At 55.0% G+C, this 26769-nt stretch overlaps 9 protein-coding genes across 9 annotated transcripts; 6 read left to right on the forward strand and 3 right to left on the reverse strand.

Moving 5' to 3' along the window:
- The first annotated feature begins 112 nt into the window (after positions 1–112).
- Positions 113–2517, forward strand: BDY24DRAFT_381182 (Rab family GTPase). The gene is made up of 10 exons (XM_076639291.1): positions 113–232; positions 415–422; positions 519–576; positions 739–773; positions 937–941; positions 1126–1248; positions 1465–1498; positions 1591–1784; positions 1901–1981; positions 2085–2517. Exons 3-10 carry the CDS (start codon positions 541–543, stop codon positions 2216–2218), a joined length of 642 nt encoding a protein of 213 aa, XP_076499314.1. The 5' UTR covers positions 113–232; positions 415–422; positions 519–540; the 3' UTR covers positions 2219–2517.
- Positions 2518–2622: 105 nt separating this feature from the next.
- MDE1 (methylthioribulose 1-phosphate dehydratase MDE1) lies at positions 2623–4062 on the forward strand (the record flags this gene model as incomplete). The annotated part of the gene is made up of 8 exons (XM_076637295.1): positions 2623–2739; positions 2814–2902; positions 3019–3251; positions 3336–3388; positions 3505–3624; positions 3696–3759; positions 3846–3901; positions 4006–4062. The coding sequence occupies 8 exons, from the start codon at positions 2623–2625 to the stop codon at positions 4060–4062; spliced, it is 789 nt and encodes a 262-aa protein (XP_076499315.1).
- Positions 4063–5936: 1874 nt separating this feature from the next.
- On the forward strand, positions 5937–8636 carry SEC59 (dolichol kinase; the record flags this gene model as incomplete). Its single annotated transcript, XM_076637297.1, has 8 exons — positions 5937–6529; positions 6593–6723; positions 6787–6950; positions 7020–7796; positions 7871–8073; positions 8154–8211; positions 8290–8433; positions 8517–8636. The coding sequence occupies 8 exons, from the start codon at positions 5937–5939 to the stop codon at positions 8634–8636; spliced, it is 2190 nt and encodes a 729-aa protein (XP_076499316.1).
- Positions 8637–8749: 113 nt separating this feature from the next.
- BDY24DRAFT_413052 (2-methylcitrate synthase mitochondrial precursor) lies at positions 8750–11142 on the reverse strand (the record flags this gene model as incomplete). Its single annotated transcript, XM_076643138.1, has 12 exons — positions 8750–8889; positions 8962–9058; positions 9136–9165; positions 9245–9380; positions 9465–9599; positions 9667–9705; positions 9785–10105; positions 10174–10287; positions 10401–10580; positions 10688–10809; positions 10920–10979; positions 11065–11142. 12 exons carry the CDS (start codon positions 11140–11142, stop codon positions 8750–8752), a joined length of 1452 nt encoding a protein of 483 aa, XP_076499317.1.
- A 126-nt stretch (positions 11143–11268) lies between these two features.
- BDY24DRAFT_381186 (kinetochore Spc24 family protein) lies at positions 11269–12509 on the forward strand. Its single transcript, XM_076639292.1, has 4 exons — positions 11269–11407; positions 11482–11618; positions 11742–12003; positions 12217–12509. The coding sequence occupies exons 1-4, from the start codon at positions 11376–11378 to the stop codon at positions 12410–12412; spliced, it is 627 nt and encodes a 208-aa protein (XP_076499318.1). The 5' UTR covers positions 11269–11375; the 3' UTR covers positions 12413–12509.
- Positions 12510–12621: 112 nt separating this feature from the next.
- BDY24DRAFT_439364 (kinase-like domain-containing protein) lies at positions 12622–16533 on the forward strand. Its single transcript, XM_076644442.1, has 15 exons — positions 12622–13039; positions 13165–13227; positions 13329–13426; positions 13619–13646; positions 13726–13795; positions 13873–13988; positions 14070–14105; positions 14188–14224; positions 14289–14362; positions 14435–14500; positions 14575–14730; positions 14802–15234; positions 15304–15902; positions 15977–16039; positions 16113–16533. The coding sequence occupies exons 1-15, from the start codon at positions 13010–13012 to the stop codon at positions 16221–16223; spliced, it is 1980 nt and encodes a 659-aa protein (XP_076499319.1). The 5' UTR covers positions 12622–13009; the 3' UTR covers positions 16224–16533.
- Positions 16534–16612: 79 nt separating this feature from the next.
- BDY24DRAFT_381192 (F-box/WD repeat-containing protein) lies at positions 16613–19929 on the reverse strand. The gene is made up of 9 exons (XM_076639293.1): positions 18863–19929; positions 18625–18742; positions 18116–18523; positions 17875–18023; positions 17687–17789; positions 17320–17574; positions 17113–17226; positions 16914–17030; positions 16613–16831 (listed from the first exon to the last, which is right to left on the reverse strand). The coding sequence occupies exons 1-9, from the start codon at positions 19776–19778 to the stop codon at positions 16762–16764; spliced, it is 2250 nt and encodes a 749-aa protein (XP_076499320.1). The 5' UTR covers positions 19779–19929; the 3' UTR covers positions 16613–16761.
- On the forward strand, positions 19930–23002 carry BDY24DRAFT_381194 (Zn(II)2Cys6 transcription factor). The gene is made up of 12 exons (XM_076639294.1): positions 19930–20061; positions 20176–20255; positions 20345–20596; positions 20687–21290; positions 21378–21441; positions 21535–21617; positions 21737–21957; positions 22031–22246; positions 22355–22472; positions 22561–22648; positions 22747–22795; positions 22886–23002. Exons 1-12 carry the CDS (start codon positions 19974–19976, stop codon positions 22967–22969), a joined length of 1947 nt encoding a protein of 648 aa, XP_076499321.1. The 5' UTR covers positions 19930–19973; the 3' UTR covers positions 22970–23002.
- BDY24DRAFT_381198 (GPI ethanolamine phosphate transferase 3) lies at positions 23003–26767 on the reverse strand. Its single transcript, XM_076639295.1, has 3 exons — positions 26695–26767; positions 26506–26567; positions 23003–26379 (listed from the first exon to the last, which is right to left on the reverse strand). Exon 3 carries the CDS (start codon positions 26354–26356, stop codon positions 23108–23110), a length of 3249 nt encoding a protein of 1082 aa, XP_076499322.1. The 5' UTR covers positions 26357–26379; positions 26506–26567; positions 26695–26767; the 3' UTR covers positions 23003–23107.
- Positions 26768–26769: the final 2 nt, after the last annotated feature.

Here is a 26769-nt window from a genome sequence, read left to right on the forward strand (position 1 = left end):
TTCCTCAACTCGTCATCCCTGTAAGAATTCGAGACGACCGTGCTTTTTCCTAATGAAAAACAAAAGAGATTGAGATTGCCTTCGCTAGCTCCTCTGCCTGCAAGGTCTCCTCAACCCCGACCCTCTCCTTCTCCCTTCTCTCTTCTCCTCAAGCTCTCTTTTCACCCAGCTCTCTCACAGCTACCCAAGCTCAACCAGGACCTTTGCCTTTAACACCTTCTCCCTTCCCTTCGTGAGTTGAATTCCTCGTTCGAAATCGCCAGCGTTGTTCTCGCAAGAAGGACGCGATGAAGGAGGGGAGGAGAATGGAACGACCTCCTTTGAGCTCGCTTCCTTCTCGTAGCAGCCGAGCTTTTCAAGTCCTGTTACTGACTCGCTATATGCTCTGCTTTTCCCTACTCTCTCGATGATCAGCCTCTTTCGTGAGTTCTTCGAGCATGATGTCTTCGAGAGACAGCTCACCTCCTTCCTTCCCTCCAGCTCACCCCCTTCCCTCGTTCCCTCCTTCGATCCCCCAGACTCTTCCCTTCCTCCCTCAACATGGCCGATAGCTCAGCATACGATCTGCTCTTCAAGGTCAGCTCCATCTTCCCTCCTTCTGCCCTATAACTCAGCTCCCGCCTACCGTTCACCCTCAATCCACCGTCCTAATCCCCTCTGCTCCTCCTTCCTTCTCCCACGGCTCTCGCTCTTCTTTCTCCCCTTGCTGACTTTTCACTTCATTTTCGGTCCCTCTAGGTTGTCCTGATTGGAGATTCCGGTGTCGGAAAGTCGTACGTTCCCATCTTCCCGTCCAAATCAACGAGAGAAGGAGCAGTCGAGCTCCTTCGTCCCTTGTCCTCTTGATGAAACGTCAGACGACCCTCCTTTCACACTCTCCTTCGCTGACTCTTTCACCTCCTCCCTCCCTCTCACTTCACCTCTATCTCCCTCTACCAACCTCGCACCGCCTGCTTTGTTTCCCGTTCTTCCAGCAACCGTACGTACCCTCGTTCTTTGAGAGTTTCAGCTGCGGCAACAAGCTCGCCTCGCCTCCTCCCTCCTTCTCTTCTTCTCTGGCTGACCCCTTCCCCTTGCTGCCTTGTTCTCGACGGTCTGTACTTGATGTGGTGTTGATCTGAACAGTGCTCTCTCGATTCACCCGGAACGAGTTCAACCTGGAGTCAAAGTCCACCATCGGAGTCGAGTTCGCTACGAGGTCGATCAAGGTCGACGACAAGACCGTCAAGGCTCAGATCTGGGACACTGGTGAGTGTCCTGCTCTCGATCTTGCTAGCTGGAAGATTGGAGAGATTCGCACAAGAGAGCTCGGAGGACAGGGAGGTGCTGCTGGACGAAGATGCGAAGAGCTCGAGCTGCCTCGCTGTGCTGTTCTCACAAGCTCAACTCTCGCAATCAAGCTTCGAACACTCGTCGAGACCTCGTGTTGACTCCTCCTTTCCTTCTCTCTCTTTGGTACAACAGCTGGACAGGAAAGATACCGAGCCATTACCTCTGCGTTCGTCCCGTCTGCTCTCGCTCTCGAGCTCGACCGCTTGTCTTGACCTTCCGCTCACCTCCTTCCCTTCCCTCTCTTTCTCCGCATCACAGCTACTACCGTGGAGCCGTTGGAGCCCTTCTTGTCTACGATATCGCCAAGCAGCCTACCTACGTTAACGTCACTCGATGGCTGAAGGAGCTCCGGGATCACGCCGACTCGAACATCGTGATCATGCTCGTCGGAAACAAGAGTGATTTGAAGCACTTGAGGGCTGTTCCTACGGAGGAGGCTAAGGCTTTTGCTGGTGAGTCTCGTAGTCTGGTTGCTGAAGTGTTGGGGTCGCCACGAAGGACGAGGGTGGAAGGGTCGGGCGTCGAAGGAGGAGAGAAGCTGACCTTCGTGCTCTCTTCATCTTCGCAGCTGAGAACAACCTCTCGTTCATCGAGACCTCTGCGTTGGACGCCAACAACGTCGAGTCTGCTTTCCAGAACATCTTGGGTGGTACGTTCAGCCCTCTTCTTGCATATATACTGAGCGGGAGTCTCGAGAACGAGCGCTGACTTCCTCCTTCGCGTCTCCCTGCCTTCCCTCCTTCTCCTCACAGAGATCTACCAGATCGTGTCCTCTAAAGCCCTCGAATCATCCAACGACGTCGTCCGCCCTGCTGGAGGAGAGAACATCACCGTCTCGCCAACGGCAGACGACGGAGGAGCTGCGAAGAAGGGAAACTGCTGTTAGATGAGTCGGGGATCGGTTGTCAGGGTTGCTTGAGAAGATGTAGTTGCCAGTCAGCTTCCGAACTCTCCAGCAGTCGTCTAGTCTTATTTCCTTTCTTTCCTACTCTCTGTTGCTTTGACTCTTTCGGTTGTCCGTTAACTCGTTCTCTTGCTCTCTCCCTCCCTCTCTTTCTCTTTCTTTCACGCGCCACGTTCTCCTTTGCTTTTCCTTTTGTTTTCTTCTCTGGCTCTCTGTCTCTCTTGCTGCGACGTTTCTCTCCCTCTCTCTCCTTGCTGATTTGATGCGCGACTCGTGTTAGATCTTTGGCTCGCTCGCCATCTCCCAAGAAAGAAGTGAATCGGAATGTTGAGCTCCGTCACTCTTCTTTTCTCCTTCCCTCCCTCACCCACAACAACCTTCCAAAGATGTCCAACCCTCCTACATCTCTCATCCGATCCTCGGGAACGTCTACTCTTCCTCCCAACATCACCAACCTCACGGAATCAGCGGACGAGCTCGTTACTTCGGACGACCCTCTGCACGTTCGTTTCCTTCCTTCCCTCCGTTCTCCTCCCTCGTCTCGAGCTCACCTGCTTTCGTCTCTCTTTTGCTACAGCCCGCCAACCTGATCCCTTCCCTTTGCGCTCAATTCTACACCTTAGGTTGGGTCACCGGAACAGGAGGAGGAATCTCCATCAGAGAAGGGTTCGTTCAGCCCTCCGAGCTCACCTTTTTCTCCTTCCTTCCTCTCCTCTTTCCCTCTCTCGTCCTCGTCTCCTACCCTCTCTGCTGACCGACTTCCCACCATATGTTCTCTACAGCAACATCGTTTACCTCGCACCTTCTGGAGTCCAAAAAGAGCGAATGTCGGCTCCTCAGATCTTCGTCCTTCCATACCCTCAGCCCACCATCCCAACCTCCGGCTCCCAACGAACCTTCCTTCGAGTACCCAAACAGAAGGGACTCAAGGAGAGTGCGTGCAGTCCGTTGTTCTGGAACGCGTTCAGGTTGAGGGAGGCGGGGAGTTGTATCCATACGCATAGTCAGAACGCTGGTGAGTGAAAAGGAGAAGAGGGAGGAGGGATCGGAGGAAGGGAAGACGACGAGAGCTGATCTGTTTTGGGTTGGGATCTCATAGTGATGGCCACCCTTCTCTGGCCTGGGAAGGAGTTTACTATTTCTCACCAAGAGGTGAGCTCTTGATCTTCTGTGGCGAGGCAACGAGCTGGAAGTAGAGCTCGTCGTGATTGATCACGTCGAGGCGGGCTGACTCTGTCTCGCTCTACAACCCGTTCTGCCTCTCACAGATGATCAAAGGAGTCCGCATAGGAGGAGTTGGAAAGACTCTTACCTTCCTCGATACTCTCACCATCCCCATCATCGAGAACACCCCTGACGAGGAGGATCTGACGGACTCGATGGCTCAGGTGCGTTCCTCCTCGTCCCGTCCTCCTTCTGGAATTTACAGCTGACCTGATTCTGGCTCGCATCGATGCAGGCCATGATTGACTACCCAGCTGCTCCAGCTATCCTTGTCCGAAGGCATGGTGTTTACGTGTGGGGTTCGTCGTTCTTTCCTCCCTTCCCTGCGTCTCTTCTTCTCACTTCCGCTCGATGCTAACTCTCAACTCCCTCTTCTGGCGTTCAGGTCCTGACTGGGAGAAGGCGAAGACTCAGACCGAGTGCTTGGACTACTTGTTCGAGGTTCGTTCTCGTTTCTGTTCGCTCGCCACTTCCCTCTCTCACGCGTCGCGAGACTGACGCGTTCCTTCGCTCGTTCGGCCCTGTTCCTTCCTCAATTTGAGCAGATCGCCATCAAGATGAGGACCTTGGGTGTCCCTACTGTCTTGGAGAGCTACCCTTAAATGAGATGAACGTTGAGGACTTCCTGCCTCGTCGCGTTGTCTTGAAAGGTCAAGAGAGGCGTCAGCTGAAGGTTCGAGAGGAGTCAGATCACCTCCTGAATACCATTTTCATCGGCTTCGATGAGATCAGTATATATGCCCCAATTCTGGCCTCACAAAGAAGCAAAAATCTGGAAGGACGCGTGCCCGAGCTTCCCTAAGCTGGAGGCTTCCGCTATTTCGAGAGCTCACCTTCGACTTCCATCTTCGCCCAGCGATCCAACTCCCAAAAAGCTTCCCTTTCTCCTCTCTTCGGTAAGTCAAGCATCTCTCACCCCAATCTGCCCTTCAAAATATCTCAGAAGCGAATCAGAGGCATCCTTCTATCGGCCGAGAAGAGGCGGAAGGAGGGAGGGAGACCTCCTTGAGCTCTCCCTTCTTTGTCCAAACTTTGGCTCTTCCACCTTCCATCCTCCATCCACAACCTCGACGCTGCTTCAGTGAGAAGATCAGAGGCTAAAATCCTCAGAGAGTCTACAACAAGCTGACCTTTTTGCCTCCTGTTCCTTCAGCTCTCGTCTCTTTGAGCTCAAGAGGCCGACGTCACCAAAGCTCCTTCCTCGTCTTTCCTCCCATCTCAGCACCTCGTTCAAGTCAGACTCAGATCTCGCAACACTTCCCAGCACCTGTATGTAGCCTTGCTTCCTCATCTTGAAGCTGTTCAGCACAAAAAATGCGGCTCTTCGCTGTCGTTTCGCCTCAGGCGGCTCTCCTCCTGACCTCGCTTCCTCTCGTCACCTCTTCTCCTCAGAATATCCTTGACTGCTCCTTCGATACCGCCTTCCTTCGCTTTTCCTCCTACCCAAACGACTACTCGGCTCTACTCCCTTTCCCATCATCCCCCCATTCCATCGCAAAACTGGCGTCCTCAACCCGCTCAACTCCTTCGCCTCCTCCTCCCTCCCTCTCTCCCAAACCTCGCCGCCTTTCTCGAGATCACGGACACCACTCCAGCTCCCTCCACAATCGCATACCCTCTCCAACTCCCTCCTCTGCGTCGACTAGCCTGTCGACCTCCTCATCGACCCGCGAGAAGCGTAGGTTCTCGACTGAAAGGAAGGGGAGTCCTGCTCTCTCGAACTCGACAGTCTCCGGCGTGAGGAGGAGAGGAGGGCTGAGGGACGGGTACGAGAAGGAGCACACGGGGAGAGCTGCTATGGGAGGGAAGAGCTATACTGGATTTGGTGTTGGAATCGCGGAGAGCAGCAGTGCAGCCGGGGCAGAAGAGTCGAGCACGTCCGAGGAGGAAGAGGAGGATCCCAGTCCCGTCCTCAACGCTCCCAGCCGGATAGCTTCTTCGACGGGATCCAACGAGGTCGGATCTCTCGAGAACTCAGGCCTCGTCGGAGCGACCCTCAACTCCGGCCCTTCTCCTTCAACCGCTCGGTTCCCAACGGATCAGCCCATCAACGCGTTCTCCAACCTCCAAAACTCGACCAGCAGACGATCCCCTTCCCCAGGTTCCATCCTTTTACCCTCGGAATCGTCTAGGACGTCCCCAAACCTACGATCTAGGAGTCTCCCCGGCCCTCACCACCATCACCACCATCACCACCATCATGGCGCTTCGGTTCCGACGAACCCTACTCTCCTCCCGATCGACCTTCGACTCATCGTCTTCGGCTCAGCTTGGGACTTCGGGAAGCTCTCGAGGAACGTGTTGGAGAACAGTCTGGTTGTAGGAGCCGTGTTGGGAGGAGTGGCGTTGTTGTTGAAAAGAGGTGGTTCGAAGGATCTCGTTGGAGCTTTGGGTCCGTTTTCGTCTTTCCCTTGGAAGAAACTCTCTCGCTTCGCTAACCTTTGTTCGTCCTCCCCTCCCAGAAATCCTCGTCTCGATGACTCTTAGTCTCGTCTACGTCTTCCTTCGATACACCAAGACTCCAACCTCCTCCGTCACATCTCCCACGCCAACCTCCTCCGCTTCCTCCCGTGGACCTGGACGCGTCGGAACTCCTCACACTTCCTCCAACCTCAATCCAGCTTCCACCTCTTCCTCGGTCGCAAATCAAAACAACGACGGTCGGAGTGGATCTAGAGGCTTCGTGTGGGGAACGGACGGACGCGACTACCGGGAAAGTCGAGACGACGGAGCTCTCACCGCTCTCCTCTTTGGACCTCTCCTCGCCGTCTCCCTCCTCATCACAACGCTCCGACAACTCGACGCTCCAACCCTCGACAGTGCCCTCCCGTCCACCGCCTGGCTCGTCGAACCTCCCATGATCCTCCTCTCCCAACCTTCCCTCGATGGATCGACAACCGCCGCTGCGAAGGGAGGATCTCCTCTTCACGCTCGAATCGCTCTCGAAGCACTCGCCAAGTCACGTCGCTCGATGGTCTCTCTTTCGACGGTCATTGCCACAGTCGTTCTGATCTCCCTAGTCGCCTCTCGATGGGCCGAAGTCGTTCACGCTCGACGAGGGAGCGAAGCGTCGGAAACAGGAGGAGTGGAGGGTTCGACGACGAGAGCTTCGGCTCAGAAGGAGAAGGAGAGAGAGAAGTGGTGGCTACCGAAAAGTGAATGGAAGAGGACTGGGAGAGTGACGATCTTCTCGTTCGCTGTGAGCTTTGCGATGGGTTGGCTCAAGGCAGGGATGGAGCATTGGGAGTGTCCGATCTGGGAAGGTGAGTCTCCGTCCTTCTTTCTCTCCCGTTCCTCAACCCTCACTGACTCGTTCTCTTCTTCAGATCTGAGCGTCCTCGACGTTGCTCTTGCTTCCCTCTTCCATCAGTTCTCGATGTACGTCTGCGTCAGGCTCGCAAGGAGAGGCTTCACTCTCGGAGAGCTCGGAGTCGTTGCTCAGTTCTCGACGGGCCTCTTCATGGAAACCGTCAATCTCACTCGAGCGAAGGTCCGTTGGTTTTCTTGCTTTCTCACTCGTCGTAGGCTCCCTACTAACCTTAGCTTCCCTCTCTTTTAGATCTCCTTCGACTTCCTCACCTTCCTCTCGACCTCCTACGTCCAAACCTATCGGCTCCCAACGCCTCTCCTCATCTTCCAACTCGCTCTCCTCCCCGGATCGTTCCTCACAGGTATCCTTCTCTCACCTCTCCTCGTCCTCTCTCGATACATCTCTCAGAAGCCCGTCCATCGTCTTCGCTTCCCCGAGGAAAAGGCGCTCCATCGTCGGTACCTCGCCGCTGGATTTTACTTTGGAACGATCGTCATCGTCGGTGGAGGAGTTGGGATGTGGACGAAATGGCAGTTGGGATGGAGAGATCCTTGGGTTTGGATTATCTGGTGGATGATGGATGGGCAGCGGTTGTGGAGTCGAGGGATGTTACTCGCCTACTGGGGAGCGTTGGCGGTGATCAGTGTTGGAGGGTGGGAGATGCAGCTGGCCAAGTCGAGGAAGAGCAGGAACAGACCTTGGGTCACCGTTGGAGGACCGAATCGAAGCGTCATGGTCGTACCGTCGTCAGGAGGAGGAGGAGGAGGAAGCAGTCGAGCAGGAGTCGTCGGGGAGGAGAAGGGAACGCCATCGACCTCGAACGCGTCCAACGTCTCTGGAACCGGAGGATCAGCTGGACTCGTTCCCTCGCCCACGACGTCGACCTACCCTCCAGAAGCCGGTCAGTCCTACCCTTACTCAGCAACTAACATGATGGAACGAGTCCCAGTTCTCAGCCTCAACGGTCGAAGAAAGTTCTTCCACGGTCTCGCCGTTCTCATGTTCATTCCTGGAATCTACGTCGACGTGAGTCTTCCCTCCTTTATCTCAACATGTCTTCTCATCTGCAGCTGACCCATCATCCCTTTCTTCTACTACAGCCCGCTTTCTCTCACGTCGCCTTCTCGGTCGCCTTCGCCTTCTTTGTCTTCGCCGAATACGTTCGATACTTCGCCCTCTACCCCTTCGGAGCCGTCGTTCATCTCTTCCTCAACGAGTTCCTCGATCACAAGGATTCAGGAACTGCCATTCTCAGTCACTTCTACCTTCTCACCGGGTGTGCGACGGGACTTTGGTTGGAGAGGTACGTTTCGACGCGTCGAATTTCGTCTCGTCTCGTTTCGCTTCTCGGCTGACCGTTCCTTCTCCTTTCGTATTTCTCAGTCCTTCTCCGATACTAGCCTACATCGGCGTCCTGACTTTGGGGATCGGAGATGCCATTGTGAGTTTCGTTCTTTCTCCGAGAAGCCGCTGTTCGAACGAGACCTGACTCACGTTCCTTTCCTCTCAAACCACTCAGGCTTCCATCGTCGGTCGCCGCTTCGGGAAGATCCGCTGGTCAGCATCTTCAGGCAAGACTGTCGAGGGAAGCATCGCTTTCTTCGTTGGGGTCTTCGTCCCAGCTTTGGCGTTGCAGCTCTTCGGAATCATCGACTCTCTCGCCGTTCGTCCAACTTCATCCCCGTCCCCCCTTTTTCTCTCTCTCTCGCTGACCTTTCTCATTCACCTACCTTTCCTTCGATCCAGCACGCCAAGTTTGCCTTCACCGTCGTACTCTCTTCTCTGTTGGAAGCGTGGTCCTGCCAGAACGATAATCTAGTCATCCCCGTTTTCGCTTGGTCGGTGGGGAGTTTGCTCGGAGTTTGATTATGTCTCTTGAACGTTTACTCTTTGAGAAGGAAAGCGTGATCAAGCCTTCGTTATAAAACATATCGTCGTCAACACACTACTACGTCCTAGCTAGACTAGCTCGTCGTCGCTCAAGCCGTCATGTCCTTCCACCACTTCTCCCCTCCCTTCCCGACCATCGCTTCCATGCCTCCGATACTGATGGACTTGGGTCGTTCGATAGGTAGTCCAAGAGCTCGATCCCAGACGAGTTGAGAGACGCATCCCATGGCTGCGAAGAGAGAGAAAAAAGGACGAAGTCAGCGGCGGCGACGGCGAGTTCTCAAACGGAAGGAAGACTGACCTCTCGAGACTCCGAACACGACCGTGTAAGCTTCCATCTCCTTCATTCCGAGATGGTACAGGACACCTCCTGAGATGGAATCGACGTTGGGGAAGGGCTGGGAGAACGGAGAAAGCAAAAGTCAATCACAAGCGGCAGGAGCGGAACCGAAGTGACGCGGTTTCAAAAGCTCACGTTTGCAGTCTTTCCGTGCTGGGTGAGGACCTGATCGTCCATTGAGAAAAGAGGAAATGAACGTCAGTTTGGAAGGTGGAGAAATAGAAGGGCGACGGCGGAGCCTCACCTCTGGAACCACTCGAGAGAGCGCAAGGATCAGGTTGATGAGCTTGGAGTTTCCGAACGAGTTTGGCGATGCGAGAATGAAGTCCTCCAAAGCCTTGAATCGAGGATCAGGGCGTCGAAGAACAGCGTGGCCGTAGCTGAGTCAAACAAAGGAAAGGAAGAGGGAGTCAGGTTTCGACGCGTTGACGAGCCTACGCTCGGGAGGCGAAGATGAGACTCACCCAGGGATGACCTTCCCGAGTTTGAGATGACGCCAAAGGTAGGCCTTCAGCTGAGCATCCGAAGGATCCTCGATTCCGACCTTGCTATAGTACCCTTGCATCTCGAGCAGGAACTTCAAAACCTCCTGGTTGGCGCTGAAGAGGAGGAAAAGAAACGCGTCGGACGTCTGATCACTCGCAAGAGCAGTGGATCGTTACTCACAGACCGTGCAGAGGACCAGCCAGTCCAGCGAGAGCAGCACTACGAACGAGAATAGTGACGTTAGGTCAGTCACGCGAAAGAGAACCGAAAAGGATTCGATTGGGGGAACAGGACGAACGCGTAGGACTGGAAGGGGTTGCTCAAAGCGGATCCGACGAGATGGCAGGCATGGGCAGAAACGTTTCCTCCTTCGTGATCCGAGTGAAGGGTGATGTAGAGCTTGAGATACTTCTCGAAAGCTGCTCGAGACTCGGTCTTGATCGGGATGAGAGCGGAGAGTTGGGTCGAGAAGTTTCCGATGAGGTCGCCCTGTCCTGCTGCGATGAGAGGAAGCTCCGAGTTCTTGTAGTAGACGTTTCGGAAGATTCGAGCGGAGAGGTTGGGGAGTTTAGCAACGAGATCAAGGGAATCGTCGAGCGTGCTTCGCCAGTATTCGGTTCTGGGAGGAAAGAGGATTGAAGTTCAGTCAAGAATCAAGGACGGACGACGCGACGACGCCGAACTCACTTGAGAAGGCCCTCCTCGGAAGAGTAGAGCTCAGTGAACTTGGACTTCTCAGAGAGCAGAGTGGTTCCAATTTGGAGTTGAGCCATGGGGTGAAGGGTTCGAGGAAGACTGGATCTCGACGCGAATTCGGAGAGGGAGGAGAGGATGGAGGAGATGGGAAAGTGAATGAGCTTCTCGCGTCTTCTTCGACACCGCAAGATCTCCTCCTTCTGAAAGCTGGAACTCACGCATCGATGACCTTCTCAACTTCCTCCCCGAGAGAACTCCTAGCAACGAGATCCTGGCTGAATTCTCTAGCCTCCTCCTCGGTGGGAACTTTGCCCGTGAGGAGATAAAAGAACATGGATTCCGGTTGAGGTTCGGAGAGTTTGGGAAGAAGTTCTGGGAGGGAGAGACCGTGGAATCGACTGTGAAGTGGACCAGTGAAAAACTGTCAGCTCTGGGATTTCAAGGGAAGCGGAAATGATCGGGCGTGAGGGGAAAGAGGGACGGAGGAAGAGGGTGATGAGCTTACATTCCCTCGTTTTTATCGAGACTGGATCCCTCCCAGAGCAAAGTCGTGAGACCTCGAGCTCCACCGATGACTGCTCCGACAGTGCTAGCTTGACCGATGGGATCCGAGGCGTGGTTCTTCTTCTGTGAAGGTCGAGGAGGAAGACGAGGAGGAGGAGGAAACGCGAGGTCAGCTTCGATTCCCTCCGGCTCTCCGCTTCATGCTATCTTTCAGATTGAAAGCAAAAACTTACCAGATACGAGAGTCGAGCTCTCTTGGATTCGATGGATTCTTCGAGGGCTGAGATGAGAGCCTGGAGAGGCAAAGAAGAGGGGAGGAGGATCAGTCGAAAGCTCACCGGTTAACCGGGGAGGATGGGGAGGAGAGGTCGAGCTCACGGTGGAGGAGTGTCGTCTGGAGGTGGTGAGGAGAGGGTGAGAGATTCGAAGGGAGGAGATAGCGGATCGTGAGAACATGCTTGAGGGTTTTTTTAAGGGTGAGGGTTGGGGATCAAAACGAGATGGAAGGTGCGAAAGCGGGTGGGATCGCAAAGGGGGTTGGTCGGTCGCAGGGTCCCAAGGCTCGGGAGGTTGAATGGACGCGACTCTCTTTGGCTTCTCAACATCCACCCTTCAACTTCACTTTTACTCGCCTTTTCTCACCTTCGCCCACTCCTCTCACCTTCATCCTTCCAACAAGAACGAGCAAGATGTCAGCTTCCGACTCGTGGACCGAACCCATGTGAGCTTCTCTCTTGTCCTTCTCCTTCAGTTGAGCTTGAGCTCACCTTCTTCTTCTCCCCTTCCCTTCCTTAGACCCGTTCTGAGGAATGTGATTCCGCTCATGTCGACAGCTGAGGATATCGAGTTCGTGACCGAGACGGATCGTACTATGCGAGAGAGGGAAGAGGAACGAAGCAAAGAGTTTGATTCAGTTCAACAAGACCTTCGAGGTCAGTCGTTTCCTTCCTTCCCTCTCCTCCCCTCCTCTCCTTCCTCCTTCATTCGTCCCCATCCACCTCCTTTCTCTTTTCCTCTGATATCCTGACAGCATAATCTCTCCTTTTTGCTCTCAGTCCTGTCCCGTAAACTCAAATCCTCTCAGTCCCAAGCAGTCCGAAAAGCAAACCATCCTTCCGAACAACAACATCGAGAGACCGTTCAACAGCTCGACAAGTCCAAGTTCGCCCTCGGAAAGAACATCAACGAGAAGCAGACCGCCTCGGCCAAGATGGAGAACGAGCTCGAGATGCTCAAGGAGGAGTTTGAGGAGCTCACGAGGGAGAAGGAGGATTGGAATCGAGGTGGAACTGAAGCGGATGAGCTTGATGGAGAAGCGTGAGTTCCTTCTTCCTTCTCCCCTTTGCGTCCATTCTTCTTTCACAACTCGCTCAAGAGATTGAGACGAGGTTTCGTTTTTGGGCTGGGCGTTGGATGTGTGTGTCTCGCGTTCCTTCGCTGCAGCCTAGAAGCAGCATCGTTTCAGAGTTGAGCTCAAGCTGACCCACCTCCTCCTCCCTCCCTTCCCTCCTCCTGCTCTCCTCTTCTCAGTCTTCGTCTGAAGCTCAACCACTCCCTCGGCTACTCCCTCATTCGCTCAAACGACGCTCCTCACGAACCTACCAAGATCCTCGTCCGAAACGACGCCGTCCCCAACGTCCAGAGTCTACCACTGCCAACGGAGGAGGACGACCAGAAGAGGGCTGAGTTTGCAGATCGTCTGTGGGCTCTGACGGAGGCTGCTTAATTTGCGCTGTTTGCTGGGTTCTAGATTCGTTTCTTTGGATGTTGTAGGGCTTTACGCTGGTCGATTAGACGATGCGATCGTGTACTTGTGCGAAAAACAGACGCGTCGAACCCTGAAAAGTGACTTGAGCCTCTCGAGCTCGCCTCCTCCTCCTCTCTCCTCCTCTTTTGCTCTCAACGGCCAACCCTCTATGCACTTCGATTCTCTCCCTCCTCTCCCCAGCTCGCTCCCTTCGCAAACGAGCAGTTTCTACGCCCCCTTCTTCTGCAGAACGCAAAGAGAATCGGTCATGGCTCTTTCCAGGCACCCCTCTCCTTGGGGTTCAGAGAGGCACGTCCCCTAGAGAGGATCGACCCCTACGAAGCAGGTCTTTCGATTCGGCTCTTGACCTCCAACCACGACCTGCTCCTTATCACCTTCTTTCCTTCTCCTCAAAGCTCGTTAGCTCTATCTTCTTCTTCTTCTTCCTTCCGAAGGACATCGATCAAAGGACTCTTCAGCCCTCCTCCCTCCCGAACCTCCTTTCCCACTCTCTGCTCCCTCCACCGCCTCACCCGCTTTCTTCCTTCTCTTCCACCTCCATAACCAACAGCAGTCATGAGCGGTCTTGAATGGGACGCTATACCTGTGAGTTCAAGTCTGCTTGGAGCTGTAGGAGTAGAAGAGAGGGAGAAAGAGGGAAAGGGACGAGGAAGCGAGTCGAAGCTGACACCCCCTCCCTCCCTGCCCTCCTCTTTGCTCTCTTCTCGCAGTACAACGAAATCATCTTCACTGGCGAAAAGCTAGGAGCTGGGAGCTTCGGTGTTGTGCTCAAGGTGAGCTAGAATCCTTGGAATGAGACGGAGAGGAGGGAGCGAAGTGAAGTTGAGCTGATTCACGACCTCGTTCCTCTGGCCTCCCTTCCCTTTGAGAACAGGGAATCTACCTTGGAATCGAAGTCGCCGTCAAGGAAGTTCTGCCTAGCAAGGATTACGAGGTCTCCAAGTACTTTGAGCGAGAGTGGAGAATCATGAAGTGAGTCTCTCTTTCATCTTCGCTGACTTCTCGTTCTCGTTCCTCCTCCTCCCCGAATCGTTCGAGCTCACCCGGCCTTCCTTCCTTCCCCTTGTATCTCTCCCTCTTTCTAGAGAGGTAAGACTCTGCTTCCCCACTTTTGGCTCGTAATCGCGTCGAATACTCACTCTCTTTCCACTCTCCTCGTCTCAGGCTCGTCACCCAAACATCGTCCTCGTTCGTCTCCTCCTCCCTCTCTCCTCTCTCTCTGCCCTCTTCCTCAGCTCAGTGCTGACATCTCGATTTTCTTACGATCACAGTACCTTGGTCTCTCTCGTGGTCCTCCTCCCGACTCCAAGATCTACATCATCTCGGAATACGTAGAGAACGGTCCGTTCCCTCGACGACGGCGCGGCTCACTCTCAACTCAACACTGACCCCGTTTCGATATTTCGAACGATTTCTAGGGAACTTGAGAAGCTACATCTGGGACACTCGAACTCATCCCACTTTCCCTTGGAGGCTGAGGTTGAGTTTCGCAACGGATATCGCCAGGGCTTTATCGTATCTTCACGCCAGAAAGGTAACCTCCCTCTCTCTTCCTCTGATTCCTTTCGCAACTCGAGAAAGCTGATTTGAACGCTCTCACCTTTTCCACTCTCAGTGCATGCATCGAGATCTCAAAGGAGAGAACCTGCTGGTGCGTCTCTGAAGTCTCTCGGCCCTCAGGTCGTTTCGAAGCTGATTTCGTCGCGTCGCTCTTTCTTTCGAACGCCCTTCAGCTTACCGCCAACGAACGAGTCAAGATGACCGACTTTGGTGAGTTGAGCTCCCATCTATTTTTGCGATGCGGATCTTAATACTCTCGCTCTCCGTGCTGCAGGTTTTGCTCGAATCGCAGCGAGGAACGAAGAGGAAATGCGTCGGATTTCGTTCTGCGGGACTGACGGGTACATGGTTCGTCTCTTCTCCTCCTTCTTCATCGCTGATCTCCACAGGATCTGACCGATTCTTTTCTCGACTTTACAGTCTCCCGAGATCCTCACCGGAGCCGAATTCGATCTTCCCACCGACGTTTTCTCTCTCGGGATCATCGTTCGTTCTTCTCCCTCCTCTCTCTCTTCCATTCGAGCTCGACGCTGACCTCGACCTTCTTTTCATCTGCTCAGTTCTGTGAAATCCTCTCCCGAAAACTCGTCGACAGCCACACCTTCCAACGATCCGTTCCTTCGTTCGGTCTCGATCCCATCGAGGTTCAAAATCTCGCCTCCCCTGCTTGTCCTCCTGGCTTCATTTCCCTCGCTCTCGATTGTGTTCTCGTCGATGTGAGCCCATCCATCTACTATTCTCTCCTCGTTTGTCAATCGACCTGACTTTGTCTCTTCCCTTTCTTCAGCCAAACTTCCGCCCAAAGATGGACGAAGTGCTCCGTCGTCTTCGAGAAATCGAGATCGAAGTTCTCGCTCGAGAATCCTCCGCCGAACACGTCGGTTCCCTCAAGCTCGTCTCCCCTTCTACCCGACCTGCTCTAGGAAAAAGGATCCCCTCCTTCGGTCAAGGCATCGGCAAGGACATCGGAGGAAAGAAGGTCGAGGACTCGAGTGGAGAGGACGAACCTGAGACGGACGACGACAACCTGAAGGAGATCCTGAGCGGGTTGGGGACGATTCGACTGGGTGGAGGGGGGAAGAAGGTCGATGGGGACGGGGATTTGAAGGATATGGGAGGGAGCACGTGGAGAACGGCGAAGTGGGATCAAGACGAGGGAGAGAAGAAGCCTGGGAGGAGAAGCTTGTTGAGCTTGTACGAGAACGCCAGTGAGATGAGAGGTCAGTGCCCAAGTTCTCTCTCCTCTCTTCCTTCATATCATCTACTGATCAGTTTTCGACCTTGCTCAGGCCATCAACATCTTCTCTCCGAAGCAACGACCTACGCTCCCTCCGCCGGCGTCCCTTCTTCGTTCACCGACTACTCTACCACCGTCGTTCGACCTCGTCCTTCCCCAGCTTCCGGAACTCTCCCAGCTCACGAGGACGAAGGAGGAGCTTCCTCGGTTCTCACAATCAAGAACCATCGACCTTTGGACCCCTCCGTCGCTGGAAGTTTCGGTGGTCTGCCTGAGATCCCATCGGAGCTTCCCTCGGAGCCAGCAGTCACCAACGGCGAGAAGACGAAGGTCGAACAGCCCAAGGTCGTCGTTCCGGCACCCGTCGTCGTCGCCGAGAAGGAGAAGGAGGCCGTCAAGGACGAGAATCCGCTCCCTTCGAATCCTTCCGCCATCGCTCCTCGACCCTCTCCCGCTGCTCCCACTCGACCTCCTCCTCCTCTTCCCGAGTCGTCCTTGACTCACCGGTTCACCTTCGTCAAGCCCGTCAACGGGAACAAGATGGGAGGTGTCGGAGGAGTGGGTTTGATCGGTTTGGGGTGGTTCAGCGCTGGGAACTCGAGCTCTTCGGGGTTGGGGGACGGGAAGGGAAAGTGTCGAGTTTGTCAAAGAGTGAGCCTCTTCTCGCCGTTCGCTTTGCTTCTCTACTTTCCTGACCTTTTAGCTTTGCATTTTTCGTCTATCAGCGCGTCAAGAATTCTGCTCCCTGCCTCGTATGCGACGACTGCGCGGCGATCTGTCACGTCAAGGTCCGTTCCTCTTCTCATCCCTCTCTTTTCTCTCTCTCCTCGCTGACTTCCCTCTTCTTCGTCTTTCTTCCAGTGCTCCGCCAACGCCCCTCGAGACTGTGGCAAAGCTCCTTCTCCGAACGGATCCAGAGCTGCAACGTCCTCCTCCAAGCCCAAAGGAGTCGGGAATATCGCAGGGCGATGAAGACGCGTCTCTTTTCTCTTCCTTTAGTCTCCAACCCAAAGCATATCACGAACCAACGGACTCTCTATTCACGACACTTTGCTTATATACCTTAATGACTGTCTCGTTCTCTCTCTCTCTCTCTCTCGATTTTCTTCTCTGTTTCGTATACTTCCCAGCTTCTCTTTTCTTGCTACTCCCCTTCCTTTTCTCTTTTGACGACCCACAGCACTTCAACGACGAACCCAGATAACGTGCGAGCCTCCTCAAACCAGCACCACCCAGCATCGTTTACCCTCTTTATTCTCTTTATCCTCTTTATATTAGCAGCATTTCCCTCCTGGAACGAAGCGACAAGAGGTTCGAAAGCTGGACTTCGTTCGAACGGCGACTCGAAGGCCCAAGGCAAAGCAGTGAACAAATGCGAGTTGAGATAATGGTAAGACTAAAAAAAAAAACGTTTAAGACTAAGATGAAAGAGGGAGAGATGAAATCGCGTCCAGCACGAGGGGGACGAGGAAAGAAGAAGGAGAGGCGGAGGAGGTTGAACGAAACGAGATCAATCGAACATCCTAGCAGATTCGTCGTCCCCGAAGTCGTGGACGATGACTAGTCTGTCGTGCGATGCACTGCGAGCCCAAGAAACGAAAGACAAAGTCAGCGTCGCCGAGAAGGAAAGAGGAGAAAAAAGGGGACGCGTCGAGAACTCGCCTGACGATCTTTCCCGCATCAAACTTGATGTCGAACACCAAGCTCGTGTGACTCGACTTGAGGGTTTGAACGATCTCTCCGGTGAAGAGAGACCAGATGAGGATTTGCTTGTCGTACCTGAGTGCGAAGAAAAGGAAGGAGAGGTCAGCTCGAGAGGACGGGGACGGGAGGGAGGGGGACGAGAACGAAGAAGACTCACCCTCCAGAAACGATCCTTCCGCTCTCGGGATCCATGGCGAGCGTTCGAACGAGATCGGTGTGACCTGTGAGAGTCCTGAGGCATTCTCCAGTGCTGGCCGACCAGACTTTCATGCTGTTTTGCGAGAGCACGAAAAGAAGAGGTGCGAGTCAGCGCGTTGCGTTTCGTTCGAGGCTCGAACGGAAGCACGAAAAAGGGTCGACTCACGTTCGATCGTTGCTCCCACTAACGATGTAGTCCTCCTTGAAATCAACGCAAGCCAGTCCTCTCTCGTGTCCCTCCATCGTCCTGATGCATTCGCCCGAGAGGATGTCCCAGATCTTGACCTTCCCGTCTCCCGAAGCGGAAGCGACTCGATCTCCGCAGATTCCGATGGCGTTGACGGGACCAGTGTGGCCTGTAAGGGTGTGGATGTGCTCGAGGTTGGAGCGGGAGTGGATGAGGAGGTTGGTGTCTTTGGAGCTGGAGAAGGAGAGGGAGGGACGCGACGAGGAGAGGAGGCGAAGGGAGAGAGACGAGAGTCAGCGACAGGGAGACGAGTCGAAAGGAAAGGGAACAAGAAAGAGAGGCTCACCAGGAGACGATGAAGTCCTTGTTGATGGCGATGTCGAGAACTCCTTGCCTGTGACCACCGAGGATGTGCTTCTTGGTCAAGGGTTTCGTCTGGATTCCAGGACCTGTGGATCGAGAAGGACAAAGTCGAGGGCATCAGTGACTCGAGCTTCTTCAACCGAGAAGAGGGAAAGAAAGAAAAAGACTCACCTCCCAAATCCCAAACGATGATCTTCGCATCGCTCCCTCCGCTGACCATGAATCCCGTCTCGGGCTCGAACATCAAGCAGAGCACCGACGCGTCGTGAGCGTGGACCGTCTGAAGACACTCTCCAGTATCCAACGACCAGACTTTGATGCTGTTGAACGAATGAGAAGCAAGAGAAAGCGGAGAGAGATGCGTCAGAAAACGAAGCTTCACAGTGGTCGCGCCGTCCGAGCAGGTGCTCACTTCTGATCCCTCGACCCCGTCACGATCTTCTTCCTATCAAACTGCAAGCAGTAGACACTATCATCGTGTCCCTCGAGCTTCATCTCCCCTCCAACCTTCTCATCTCCCCACCTCCGATCCAACCACACCCTCTTCTCGCACACTTTCTTCCAAGGGATCCCTGACGCTCCGAGGCGAACTCCCTCGGGAACGAAACTGTCCGGAGCGAGGCTGGCGATCTTGGAGACGGTGGAAGGAGTTCGGATGGCGGGAGCGGGTCTTCGTGTAGGTGTGGGAGTGAGAGTAGGGGAGTGGAGGGAGAGAGCTGCGAGTTCTCTGGTAGGAGAGGGAGGAGGGAGTCGAGATCGGAGGTAGGAAGGTCGAAGATGCCAGGAAGGATTGGAGACGAAGTAGGCTCGCCAGATAGAACTGTGGAAACAAAGGCAAGGGAGGATAGAAGGGTCGTCAGCTTGAATTTCGTTCATCGAAGGGAGACGAGAAACTGGAGAAAGAGAAAGAGAGGAACGAACCTGTCCTGAGCGAGTTCGTTCCAAGTTCGACTGACCCGAGCGCAGACGGCAAGGGAAGGTCGAGGAAGGAAGAGGTATATGTAAAGAGCGATCTCGGTTGGAAGAGAGGAAATGATGTCTGGAATGCGTCGGTGCAAAACCAAGGGAAAGAGAGGAAACGAGAAATCCGGCGAGAGGAGCGAGGTCAGCGACGAGGAAACGCAGGATCCAGAAGAAGCGAGAACAAAAAAAAACTTACCGAATCCCTGCTTGCCTTGTTCACCCTCCCAGTATCCTTCGTCCTCAGAACTCCCTAGAGCGCCCTCCACGCGAGAGGCGAGCAGATCGTCGGGTTCGCCCCACCCACTATCGATCGGCTCTCTCCCTCCTCCTCCTCCCTTGGCCGTTCTGGACGACCCAGTTCGGGTTCCGGTCGGGTTGGATCCGAACCCTTTTCCTCCAGAAATAGCTGTCCAGCTCCATTTGGGAGTCGAGGTGCTGCTGTTGGTGGAGCCGGCGGTGTTGGCTCTGGGACGTCCTTTTCGAGTCCAGGTCGAACGGAGGGACGGAGAGGACGAGGAGACGACGACTTGTTGGTCGGTTGTTGTTCCGTTGGCTGAGCTGGAGGAGGAGGATTGTCTACGAGAACGAGGAGGAGGAGTCGAGGTTCCTTGGGAGGTGTAGGAGAGTTGCCTGATGGGAGTAGGAGGGACGGAGGAGGATGGAGAGGAGGAGGAAGAGACGACCGAGGTCGAAGTTGGTGCTTCTCCTGCTCTGGGAGCTCTTGTAGAAGGTCCAGCTCGGTGGTTGGAAGTTGATGATTCTCCTTTGGATACGAGGAATGGATTCCTGTCTTGATCTTGTCCTTCTTCGTCTGGAACGAGGTCGACCCATCCTGAATGTCTCCTCGTCGCTCGTTCTGAGCTCGTTCCTCCTCCTGGCGCTCCCTCTGAGCTGGATGCTGCTGCTGCTGCTGCCGATGTTGAAGCCGACGAGGAAGGTGAAGAGAGTACGGTCTCTACGAATCTTCCAAATTTGGATGAAAGGGAGGAGGAGGAGCGGGTTCCGTTCGACGAGGAGGACTTGGTGGGGAGGAAGGACGAGGGAGGTCGCGAGCTCAATCGAGAAGGAGCAGCCGTAGAAGACGACGAGGTAGAGGGCTGAGAGTCGGACATTTTTCGAAAGGGAGGAGGGATGGTCGATGGGAAGAGAGCAGAGAGTGAAGAAAAGGAAAGGAAGGAGTCGGGATGGTTGTTGGTAGTAGAGAAAAGAGAGGCAAGAGAGGCCGGCCGGACTCTCTCTCGTTTCGGTTCCCTTCGTCTTCGTCCTCTGTTTTCTTCTCTTCCCAACAACCGTCATCTCGTGTTTACATGCCCGTCGATCCTTCCGAACCCTCTGTGAAATCGAGAGGGAAGGGAGTCAAGAAACTGCCGGGTCTCAAGAGAACGAAGACAGGTTGTAAGTTCCAAAGGGATCGAAGGGAGGAGGAGGAGGAAGAACCGTCGAAGCTCACCACTCCTTCCCTTCCTCGCCTTTCTTCCCTTTCCCCGTCCTCCTCTGGTCGGTTTCTAGGTGCTTCCTGTCGACAGAAGAGACATAAATGCGACGAGACCAAGCCTGTATGCTTGCGTTGTTCGAGGGCGGGTGAAGAGGTGAGCTTGAGCTCGACACTTTCCTTCCTCGATCCCTAGAGCTGAGGCTGACTCGTTCGCTCTCTCTCTCTCTCTCTCTTTTCCCCCAGTGCCTCTACCCCATCGAAATCGCCAAAGATCAACTCTTCCAACCCTACGAACAGCAGCAACAGATCGCTTCCACCTCCTACCTTCCTCCTCAACAACAACAACCCGCCAACGCCGTCGCTTCCTCCTCCTCGACGCCCTTCTCCTCTGGTCTCTCCTCCTCGAACGACCTCTCTCTAGACTCCTCCATCTTCTACAAGTCACCGACGTCTCTCCTGGAGATGTACTATCCCAACTCGGAAGAGAGGAACTTGGTGAGCACGACTCTCGCTCGACTTTCTTTAATCCGTCAGCGAGACGTCTCTCATCCGACGCGTCCTCTTTTTCCTCCCTCCTCCCTCCAGATGTACCACTTCATAACCCTCCTCCCCAAACTCTTTACCACAACCGATCTCTCCTCCGCTCTCACCTCAACAACTTCCAATTCAACCTCCCTTTCTTCCTCCTCCTCTCCCTCCTTCCCGACGCCCTCCTCCATCCCCATCGACCACCTCGCGCCTCAACTCGATATCGTCGCGTTCATCACCAACCGATCCAACACAACCTACCACGAAGCCGTCTCCCTCTCCTTCCTCTCCATCGGAGCCATCCACGCAGCTTTCCTGCACCACGAATCCGCCATGAGCTACCTCTTCGATTCGGACCCGTCCCTTGCTGAGGGGAGTTTGGGTTGCCATGCCAGATATACAGAGTTGGCGGAGAGCCTGGTGGGAAGTAGTCTGGCGTTGACGAGGAGCTCGATGATGATTTTGGGGATGAAGAGGAGGAGGGCTGCGTCGGCGGTGGGAGGTGGGAGAGGGTTGGTTGGGTTTGGTTTTGGTTTTGGAGGGCAGCAGGAAGATGAGGAGATGGAGCTGGACGACGAGGAGGAGGAAGGGTTGGCGATGTTGACGATCGCGGCAGACGCGTGTATCTTGACAAAGTGTCTGGCAGGAGGGGGGGATTATCGTGAGGACGCCTTGTTTCGAGCTTTCGAGCAGTTCGTCGAACTGACGCTTTGGTTCTTCCCGCTTTCTTTTCGTTCTCACCGTACAGACGAGGCTTTGACGTTAGGGAAGACATTGATTGGGATGCGTGGAGGTCCGTTGAAGATGCTGGAGTAAGTCGACTTCACGGAGAGGAACGCGAAGGGAGGGAGGCTGCAGACGAGACTCGTCCTGACTCTTATCTCCTCGCCACTTTTGCACCGCAGGCAAGCCAAGCTGTCGGGAGATAGGAAGAAGCTCAGACGTTGTAGAGTGATGATCGAGGAGGTGGTGATGTGGGAGCTCTTCAGTGCGTTTCGTTTCTCGCTCGCAACCGATTTCCCCTTTTTCTCGACGCGTCGGGTTGATCCAACCTCCTTCCTCTCTTTCGTTTCCCTCCCCTCTTCCTCTTCTCATCCTTTGCTTCAGGCTGCCTCTCGACTGGACGAGAACCCGACTTAGTCTTCCCCAACGGACTCGGCGCCAACTCCTCTCGTCTCCTCGCCAACGCGTCCACCTCCGACCCGCTCTCGTCCTGGTACTTCTCCTTCGCTCCTTCCAACACGAGTAGAACCGCTGGAACGGAGGACTGGGATACTGTGCCGACTATGCTGGGGATGAGTCGAGGTTTGGTCGAGATTCTTCATCGAGTGAGTCGCGTCGTTCTGTTTTTTGGGCCGTTCTTCTTCGTCTTGCTGACCAGCACTACTCCCTTCGCTGCAGGTCAATGTCCTCTACTCCCGCTCACGACCACCAGGCTGGTCTTCCATCTCCCCAACCATCGACTACCCTCTCATCATCGACCCCGCATCGCTCGCTCAAGCGCACTCCCTCCTCGTCGAGATCAACCTCTGGAAGCAAGCCGTCTCCGCTGCGAAACCGGTCGAAGATAGGAACAGGCTCGACATGGGGAACCTCATCTACACGGCTTGTCTGGAAGTGAGTTCAAGTGCCACGGTTTCTCTCTCCTTCCTTGCCAAAAACGTCCGTCGAGGACGACCCTCGCTGATCTTCGACCTCCTTCCCCTTTCGTTTCCCCGATTGAAGATGATCCTCCAACTCGATCTTCTCTCCTACCCACCTTCACACCCTGAAATTCAGTCGAGAGCGAAGGAGATCGTTCGTCTCGTGCTTCTCTGCTTCCAAAGAAGTGGATTCGTTTTGGGCGAGTCTGCTGCTCCCTCTCTCTCTCTTTCCTTTTCATCTTCTCCGCTGACAGAGTCCTTCCGTTCTTTGCTTCTTCACGATCCCAGGCTTCATGTGGCCGATGATCATCGCTGCCAGCTGCGTTTCAGGAGAAGAGGATCGATTTGAGGCACGGGAAGCGTTGCAGACGCTCAGGTCAGTTCGACCTTTCTTCCTCGTCGCCACCTTCTCTCCCTCCGTCGTTCGATTCGAGATCTCGCTGACTGTCCCCTTTGCTTCGTTTCATTTGTCAGGTCCGTCTGCTGCTTCGATCTCAACTCGGCTTGGGCGATCCTCGACCAGGTGCGTTTAGTCTCTCTCTTTCTCTTCTTGGGCACGTCGCCCAAGTTAAACTGACTCCTGGTCATCTTGCTTATGATCTTCTTCGTGTAGGTCTGGGCTCGGCGGGATGACGGCGACGTCTACGCGTCTTGGAGATCGGTGACGGGAGAGGGAGGAGGGTTGGTTTTGGTCTGATCTTTTCGTTCCTTCTGACCCTTCGTCTGTTGTACTCTACGAGATAATGCGCTTCATATCTTACAGACGAACATTTACTTCAAGTCTTCTATGCAAACGAAAAATTCTACCCTTCTTCCTTTCCTCCCCCTTCCGTCCTCACGCCGCCGTCGCAAAAGTCTTCTTCACCTTCCCTCCAACGACCCTCATCCCCACTCCCACCGCCAACACCAATCCCAAATCCACCACCACCAACCCCACTCCAGCGACCATGAACCTCGGCGCAAACACCTTCCAAACCATCAGATGCCTTCTGTGCCACGCCGCCCACGTCGCCGTCGAGATCACCACCGTCGCCTGGTACAGAGCGAATCCGAGGACGGCCTTCAAGCTGTCCGGGAGAGCTGGGACGTAGGATTTGGGTTTGGGAGAGACGTTCCATTGTCCGAGGAGCGGGACGAGGAAGGTGAGGAGGAGGAGAGGACCCCAGGTGTTGAGTCCTACGAGGAGAGGGGAGAAGGGGTAGGTGACGGTTTCGAATCCGATGAACGCTGAGGACCATTGGATCGAGGAGAGAACGGGTTGGTGACCTGTCGTGTAGAAGAGGAGCAGCGAGAGGAGAGCGAAGAGGGAGGTTTCGGTGAAGGTCGGAGGGAGCATCGTTCCAGTGGAGGAAGGATCGAAGTCGGCTGGGTTGGTGAGAGCGAAGGCTCGAGTGAGCGAGAGGGAATCCCGTTGGGAGTCGATGATCTCGAGCAGGGCGAGGACGGAGATGAGCGTGAGGGCGAGGACGATCTGACCCGTCGGTTGGGCGACGAGCCAGAGGAGGGAGAAGAAGGGGAGGACGAAGAGGAGGTAGGAGGATCCGTAGGAGTTTGCGAATCCGAGGACAAGGATCTGTCCTTTGCGAGGAGGAGGAGGTCGAAGAGGGTTTCCGTCGTCTTCTTGTTCGAGCTTCTTGTCCTCCTCCTCGTTGTCGCCGGCTCTTCGAACCTCGATGTTGAGCGGTGAGGCTTGCCAGAGGACGTATCCAGCTGCCGTCGACGTTCCGATGACGGTCCTAGCCAGCATCGTCTTGAGCCACTTCACGAGAGGGATCCTCGCCGGTTGAAGTTCGTCCCACGTCTCTCCTCGTTCGAGAAGCCAGTAGACGGTTCCGCCGAGGAGACACGCTCTCCAGACTCTGCCGACGATGAGAGGAGCGAGTCCGGCGTACGACTTGGAGATTCCGAGGAAGGATTCGACGATGACGGGGAGGAACCAGGCGGCGGGGAAGGAGAGGAAGAGGAGGAGGGAGGGAGAGACGGGGATCGAGGCTCCTTCGTAGAACGTGACGCGACAGTATCCCATGTTCTCCTCTCGACAGATCGTCGAGATCCCTGAGAGTCGAACGCATCCGGCGAAGAGGAGGGTGTAGCCGATGATCCTGAGTCGAAGGTGGGGGGTGGGAGCCGACGGAGCCTGGACGAGGAAGACGAGGGATGCCGAGATGAGGAAGTAGAGAGTGATCCTGTCCTCCCAGAGGATGAACGAGTTGGTCGAGAGTCCGACGGCGTGGATGACGAGAAGGATGGGTCCGATGAGTTGGACGAGTCCGAACGAACGAAGACGGGTCTTGACCTCTGCGACGGCAGGAAGGAATCCGGGAACGACGACGGCCAACTGGGAAGCCAACGCTGCCGCGTAGATCGTCGACTCGGCTGAGCTCAACACGCTCTTCTCGGCGACTCCTAGGATCTTCGGGATCGCTCCAAACGCGTATCCCATCGCTCCTCCTCCCACGGCTCCCCAGTAGGCGTAGTTGAGGTTTCGCTGAGCCCACACTTCCCATCCTGATCGTTCTCGAGCGATGGAGACGTAGACGGTCCAGAGGGTAGGGATGGAGAGGAGGAGGATGCAGAGGCCGAGGGACATCAGGGTGAAGTTGAACTGGGCCCACAAAAGTCGACATTGCTCGAGAGCGACGCGTGTGAAGGACGTGTAGGAGGAGAGGAGTTCCGACGACGACGACGACGGGGCTTGAAGAGGGATCTGCCGAGCCGATGGGTTGGAAGCTCCAGCGAAGAGTTGCTTGATCCTCGATCCGACTCCTTCCTCCGACGCGACGGCGGCCATTCCTTCGAGCTCGTCCTCCTCGTAAAGCTCTTCCTCCAGCTTCTCAACCTTCAACCAAGCCTTCTTCGCAGCTGCCATCCCTCTCTCCAACTCCCTCCCCTTCCCGCTCACTGCCTCGTAGCTCTTCAAGTACCTCCAAACCTGCTCGGCGTTGATCTTCGCAGCTCGTCCTCGAACCGCCTCGTCGGGGAAGACTTCAGGGATGATGGATCCGAGGTTGTTGTAAGGGATGGGGAGACCGAGGAGGAGGGAGAGGGTAGGTACGAGATCGATCTGCTGAACCGAGCGGTAGGGAGTAGTCGTTCCAGGGAAGATGACGGTCGGCGAGGAGGACGAGGACGAGGGAGGAGAGATTGAAGGTCCTTTGCTGTAGATCCAGAGGGCCGAGGACGTCTCGAGCTCCCCATCTCCTCCATGGTCTCCCTTCTGATCCATCCCGTGATCTCCCAACACGATCAACACCGTCTCGTCGTCGAGCTTGTCGACGATGTCCCTCAGCACGTCGTCCATCTGCTCGAGCTTGGTCTTCATCGTCGGGTTCGAAGGTCCGACTCTGTGACCGACGTGGTCTACTCCGAGGAAGTGAGCGATGAGGACGTCCCATTCTCCTGATCGTTCGCTCTCGAGGAGGGGGAGGAGGTGTTGGGTGACTCCCTCGTCGACCGAGTGGAGATCCTCGACGTTGAACGAGTCGAAGGGGAAGGTGAGGTTTCCGTCGAATCCGTCGGGGAAGATGGAGAGCCAGGTGTTGTCTCCCATGAAGCCGACCTTCTTGCCTGCCCTTGCGAGCTGAAGGATCCACGAATCCTCTTCGATGGCCTGTCCTGCGAAGTTGGATCCCGCGTCGATGAAGGTTGGGAGGGATCCGGTCGTGAGCCCTTTGAGACGCTGAAGGGTCGTGGTAGGAGGATCCGAGTAGGCGTTGAAGATGATGGAGTGGTCGGGTTGGGAGAGAGAAAGTTCCGAGGGAAGAGTGAGCACTCCGTGGTGGTTGGCCGACGACGGGGACGGGAAGGAGGGGGAGATGAAGTCGAAACGGAGGGCGTCGATGATGATCAACACTGCCTTTTTATGGGTAGGGACGAGGGTACAGGTGGTGGTGGAGTCGCATGTGTTGATGTCGGAGAGGGCGAGACGAGTGAGGAGGAATCCCTTGGTGAAGAGGTAGAGACCGGAGAGATGAAGGTAGGTGATCCAGAGGAGGAGAAGAGCGGCGAGAGAGTACGTCTTAACGTTGGAGAAGGTTCCGTTCGACGACGAAGCCTTGGATTTTGGCGTTGGACGAGAGCTCATGGCTGAGGAGGGAAGAGAGAGCTCTGAGATCAGACATAAACGAAGAAAGGAATCGTGTGAGCTCGAGCAAAAGGCAGGAAGGAGGGAGGAGGACGACTCCTTCGTCTCACAAGCTCGCAAAGTGGCCAAAAAGAAGCTGGAACACTCACAAGCTTTGACCGTAGGATATCCTGGACCGGTTGCTTCTAAGTTGAAGTCGTCTGGTGCTACTCTGGGGGAAAGGAGGAGAAGGCGAGCTGAAGTCAGCGAGGGAAGGAAGGAAGGAGGTCGACGACGACTCGACTTCTTTCACTCGCTCCAGAAACTGCTCCTCCGCCTGAATGGAGTGTTTGGCTCACCAGGGGTTGTACTCCTTCTTTCTCGCTATCTCGAGCAGTGATCCTTCCCTTTCCTTGCTGTTGTTTGTTGGCGTT

Source organism: Mrakia frigida (assembly GCF_051309035.1).
Source record: "Mrakia frigida strain ATCC 22029 unplaced genomic scaffold BDY24scaffold_6, whole genome shotgun sequence".
Lineage (NCBI taxonomy): Eukaryota > Fungi > Basidiomycota > Tremellomycetes > Cystofilobasidiales > Mrakiaceae > Mrakia > Mrakia frigida.